Source organism: Gadus chalcogrammus, chromosome 20 (genome assembly GCF_026213295.1).
Source record: "Gadus chalcogrammus isolate NIFS_2021 chromosome 20, NIFS_Gcha_1.0, whole genome shotgun sequence".
In the NCBI taxonomy this organism is placed as follows: Eukaryota; Metazoa; Chordata; class Actinopteri; order Gadiformes; family Gadidae; genus Gadus; species Gadus chalcogrammus.
The window spans coordinates 21,586,440-21,592,525 of NC_079431.1; the positions used below are offsets into that span (position 1 = coordinate 21,586,440).

General features: G+C 42.1%; 1 protein-coding gene across 3 annotated transcripts in view; it reads left to right on the top strand.

Moving 5' to 3' along the window:
• si:ch211-39i22.1 (fibrous sheath CABYR-binding protein) overlaps positions 1-5,861 on the top strand; it is a 33,200-nt gene extending 27,339 nt beyond the window's left edge. For all 3 annotated transcript variants that reach the window (XM_056579124.1, XM_056579123.1, XM_056579125.1), the window contains 2 exons: positions 3,711-3,770; positions 4,295-5,861. In XM_056579124.1, the coding sequence (XP_056435099.1) occupies positions 3,711-3,770; positions 4,295-4,323 (89 nt within the window). In that variant the 3' untranslated portion in view covers positions 4,324-5,861. The remainder of the gene's footprint in view (positions 1-3,710; positions 3,771-4,294) is intronic.
• Positions 5,862-6,086: the final 225 nt, after the last annotated feature.

Here is a 6,086-nt window from a genome sequence, read left to right on the forward strand (position 1 = left end):
ATAATGGAATATACTGAGTCCTCAAATAAATTTCGGCAAAGAAAACGTATGATAGGCTATAACATATGATGTGCGGTAACTGTGGTTCTATTTGATGATATACGCAATACATTATAAACATTGTTTCTTATCAGTATTGTATGCATGTGTCCCCGCGGTAATAGACATTGCCATTGATTGTATTATGCGTTACGTGTTTAGTTTGCCCAAGTGAAGGAGTTCAAGTACCTCGGGGTCTTGTTCGCGAGTGAGGGAACTATGGAGCGTGAGATTGGCCGGAGAATCGGAGCAGCGGGGGCGGTATTGCGTTCGCTTTACCGCACCGTTGTTACGAAAAGAGAGCTGAGCCGCAAGGCAAAGCTCTCGATCTACCGGTCGATCTTCGTTCCTATCCTCACCTATGGTCATGAGGGTTGGGTGATGACCGAAAGGACGAGATAGCGGGTACAAGCGGCCGAGATGAGTTTTCTCAGAAGGGTGGCTGGCGTCTCCTTTAGGGATAGGGTGAGAAGCTCAGCCATCCGTGAGGAACTCGGATTAGAGCCGCTGCTCCTTTACTTAGAAAGGAGTCAGCTGAGGTGGTTCGGGCATCTGGTAAGGATAAGAAATACCATGCAAATTAAATTTAGATGAAGTGAAATTTCGAGGTTGGAAACTGGGCGCCTTACAGAGCACACACGCGCGCCCGCATTCATTCATTCTTTTTAACACTCACTCGCGGTAAAACAATGTTTTTCACGATCAAATAGGCCTACTCATCAATCCTAAAAGTTATGGGCATGTAGGCCTACACGATGTCTGTGTCAAGAAAATATGTGTTTGCTGTACGGTGTTTGCAGATGCATTGATTTAAAAGTACAACTTATTACCGCTGCATCAGCTGTTCTTTCCCAAATAATTTACCAAGAATGTGCGGCTGCTAGGTAGATGAGAGAAGCAAAGTGTATGCGCGAGGTGCACAAGCAATCCGTATGCATCGCATGCGCATGTATGCATGCGCCCTTAAAATAGCGTCTGAACAACGCGCCACTGACTTTAAACCATGTATTTCCTGGTCAGTAGCGCAATGGTATTCAGAGACGGCAAAATACCGTTTGCGCCAGAACACGCCTCCTCCTTCCGCCGAACCGCCCCTTGCGGCGCATGATCAATCCCTAATTTACCGGCGAGTGGCGCTGGTGGGAAAAGAACGCTCTGCGCCAGTTGTAAACTAGCAACGACACATGCGCCAGTGACTAAGTCACTTGCGCCGGATGCAAGATAGGGCCCTGGGAGTTAGTTATTTATTTTACATTTTACATTACACTCATTTTTGACTGTAAATGTATTCTAAAACACTCAAAGATTCTGCATTCAATTCACATATTCGTCAAAAGTGTTTAAAGTATATTTAAGGTATCAAAAACTATGTTTTATAGGCTTTTTTTTTTTTTTTTTTTTAATCGGCCGATTAAATCGTAATCGTAATTTTTCTCTGAAAATAATCAGCATCGGCATCGGCACTCAAAAATCAATATCGGTCGGGCCCTAGTGTGTACTGTCTGTAAACCTCTTAAGGCTCTGTTCAATTAAGCCTTTTTAGGTTAGGTGTATAGTCTCTGTAAACCCCTTAAGGTTTCTTTACTTTAACCAAACCACTCTTAGGGCCCTATCTTGCACCCTGCGCAATTTACATTCTACACCGATGCATGTGTAGTTGCTAGTTTGCACCCGGCGCAAAGAGGATTTTCCCCCGCAGCAAACTCATGCCACTACACTTGTGCCCTGAGAGGCGTGTTGGCGAAAAGCAGAGGCGTGTTCTGGCGCAAATGGTACATGGTGCTATCTTACTGATCGATTTTGAAATTGCGCCACAGACCGAAAAAATCATGGTCTAAGTGCGCTAGCGGATAGCGCAGTTGGTGCTATTTTGACGTGCCTTGGCAGGTCGGAACTGTAACATAAGCTTACACACCCGTAGGCTATACACAGCACAAACATGCAAACAATGAGCCTAATTTAAATATTATGATGTCAAAGATTGTTCATATGTGTGAAACTGCATAGAAATAGCATGTGGATTGTGGAAAAAAAAATCTATAGGGGCTGCTTGAATGAACACTGGAGTAGGTTATGCCATGCGTTAAAATAATAATAATAATAATAATAATAATAATAATAATAATAATAATAATCTCAGCCTACCAAAGCAAAATCTTGTTTTATGTTAAATGATAACGTTGGTTAAATTATTTGGGAAGTTCAGCTGATAATAAGCGGTATTAAGTTGTACTTTTAAATCAATGCATCAGCAAACAACGTACAGCAAACACATATTTTCTTGACACAGACGTCGTGTACAAGCCCATAACTTTTAGGATAGATGAGTGTTCGATCGTGAGAAAACATACTTTTACCGCGAGTGAGTTTTTAAAATAATGAATGAATGCGGGTGATGCTTGGCGCGCGTTTGTGCAGCCATCTGATTAAACAAACGCAAACTAAACACCGAACACATCATACAGTCCATGGTAATGTATAGGAGGACACATGCATATAATGAACATTATGAACAAGTCGATAACGATAATTATACAATACTGGTAACAAACAATGTTTGTTAATGCATTGCCGCATATCATTAAATAGTCCCACAGTTGCGGCCAAAGGACCGCATATCATATATGTGTTAAGTTCTCTTTGCCGAAATTTACATGTGACTCAGTGTTTCTGAAGTTGTAGAAGAAAACGCTATTCCATGTGTGAATTAGGCAATACTATTTGGCTATAAACTGAGCCATTTGAAGTTTGAAAGCTACTTGCGTTTCGCGCTTCTCACTTGCGTTTCAGACCGTTAAAATAGGGCCCTTCAACTCTAATAGGGTGCTTAGCTTTGCCCTATTTGCATAGGAGGAGCCAAGATGAGGTGCCCTATATAATGATAATGTTGACCAATAACTCTCGCTAGGGTGACTGAGAGGCCTGAGCTAGCTTTAGTAGCTATACAGTCGTAGGGTCATCTCCCATGCACACTCAATAACTAACAGAACACACCCGATATACCTTTACCCGTAAACTAAACGACCACGGAAGTCATATATTAAATGTTGTTTGACATATTGTCCAAAAACAAACATGTCACACTCACACATTTAAATAGTAGCTAAATAGTAGGATTTCTAGGAGTCAGACCAGTGGATGTGCCCTTGTCGGAGCTCAATAAGGTGATCCTCAGAAAAGATGGACAGTAGTCTGAAACAAGAGGAACAGTCCAACCTCAACTCCGCCTTTGGGTTCCTCTCCTCCTGAGTCCTCCGCCCCTCTCCGCTTGTCTTAGTGGCACTCCATGCTGACACCTCAGCACCGCGTGCGAGGCGACTCCCCTGACTTGGTAGCGTGCGTACACTGCGCTAGCTCCACCTTTCCTCGTCAACTCAGTTCAACTTAACTGTCCAAGGATAAAAAATATAGCTCCTCCATCTTGAAACACAAATGCAACAAAAACAAAATGTCAACCGTGCATCGTGCGTTCGAACTCCATTATAAAGTATACATTTAAAATGGAAATATGCCGTTAATGCTTTGTATAACATAACCTCTCTAATTAGCCTCTTTGCATCCGTGTGTGTGTGTGTGTGTGTGTGTGTGTGTGTGTGTGTGTGTGTGTGTGTGTGTGTGTGTGTGTGTGTGTGTGTGTGTGTGTGTGTGTGTTCTCTCTCTCTCATTAACAGCTGACCCTGAAGCAGCCCGGAAAGCTGACGCGGCAGCAGAAGCTGAATCAGACCCCCAGGGTAGGAAACACACAAACACACACACACACACACAAACTCAAGAACACACACACACACACAAACTCATGGACAGACACACACACACACACACACACACACAAACTCATGGACACACACACAGAGACACACACACGCTCACACACACACACACACACACACAAAAACTCATGACATGCACACACACACACACACACACAAAGACGGATGGACGCATGAGGGTGCATGCACACACATGCACACCAGACACTCAGGCATTGGTGCACACATTCACAGTTTAACAAAAACACACACAAAAATACATGTATACAAACCCTCACAATGATGTTCTCTTCATGTACTGATGAAGTCTGTTTTGTATTTTTATCAAACTCTAATCTAAATTCTCCTTTATGTTAGTTTTTCCTTCTTCTTTCTGTTTTACCTCATGTCTATTGATTGTCAATCCCACACAACTCATCGATACACATCGTGATAAACATTATTGTATTTAGTGTTCTGACTGTTTGTTGTCTGTTTATTTGCAGTCCTTAGCACCCTGATCACCTCCTCCTAGACCGCCATCACATGACCCTCATCGACCAATCGCAGCGGTGACTGTAGAGTAACGAGGGGGGTTTCACTTTAGGGTCGTGAACATCTGACATGCAAGTTTGTGTGTGTGTTTGCACACAAATGTGTTGAAGTTGATGTGTGTGTGTGTTTAAATATGTCAGAGAAGGAGCATTGAAAGAGAATTTGAATTATTATTGAATAATTCAATTTGTGGGTGATTTTGTTTTTTGTTCGTAAGTCCCTGAGACAATTTGATAATCAATCCCCTTTAACTTGTGTACAAATAATAATCAGAAATGGTAAACTAAACTGGAACAGCTTTTCTTCATGTTTTGCACGAGAGTTCGGATTTCTCAGCAGCACTCAGTGCACTACAATGGGTATAACAGTTACACAATACACACAACAAAGACACATAGTGCAAACTTGTATCTGCTTGGTTTCAGTCCGGTAATCGTTGTACACTGTGAATGTAGTTGGAGCCCCTGAGCTGCGACAGCAATAGACAGGTGGCAGGTTCAGCCATTATGGAGCACCCAGTGTTCATTGCATTCCTACTGCACTGCTGGAGCACTTTGACTTCACACACGCTTTGGACAAAGACTAATGCAATGTGGCCGGCTCACTAGAAAGGCTTATATCTGATACATGCTGGGTGCATCCTTCAATGGCTGGGGCTGCTGTACTGGACCACGAGATAAAGTGTTCGGTGGTCCGATCCCTCTTAGACTGGGCCTGTATGTGGTATGTTCATGTGTTATGTGTGCATACATACGTGTGATGTGTGTGTTTTTTGACTGCTTGGTTGGTGGTGGGGAGTTTCCATGTTCTGGGTGACCACTGTTCCTCTTCTTAGTGAATTCAGGAAGCACGTTCAAGCAGGGTTTCAAAATAATATTCAAATAAGACAAAAAAAGTTCTCAACGTTTTATTTGATGACAACACCTGAAAATAAAAAAAGGGACAAGTCACTGTTCAAATCCACAAGACCTTTTAGTTGTCATTTATTTAATTTATAATCTCCTGAATTGACTCAAGTGAGGTAGGGTGAACCTCCTTTTTGTGTCTGTCGACAATGCGTCCTCCAGAGTGGACGGACCAGTGATGTTTGGTGGCGTACTCTTGGATCTAGTCTGTAAATCTAGTTGTGATGCAGTCCTGTCTGCGGTGCCTTTCACTGACACAGCGCTCACTTGAACAAGCTCCAGAAACGAACGCATTTAAAGCGCACATTTTGGGCCATTACGAGGAATGATAATGTTTGCTTAGTTTACAATCTCATAACAGGAATCATCTTTATCCAATTAATGAGTGACGGCTAGCAAAGCATGGGAACCATCGGACCAATGGGAAGGGACGGGGTGGGGCTTTTGACTTTGTAATGACAGTTAGATGATTGATGTCCTCCCAGCTGCTTTGACTCTAGGATAAAAAACATCCTGATCTGAGTGGCTCGTATGTTTCTGGAACAGTTGATCAAGTAGGTTGCTGTCGCTATATATATATATATATATATATATATATATATATATATATATATATATACAAATAATAGATCTGTTTCTTGATCAAATCCTTTCTGATCATTTATGTATCTTGTTAGCACCGCCTCAAAGCTGATGCGAACATCTTGTCAAGGGTGGAACTTCTCGTTCAAATTATAAAACTGGATCAGATGTTTAAAATTATAAAATGGATCACCCTTTTTCACCATTTTAGTTCTAACAATGTAAGAATATCACTCTGTTGCCTTGTTGTTTGATG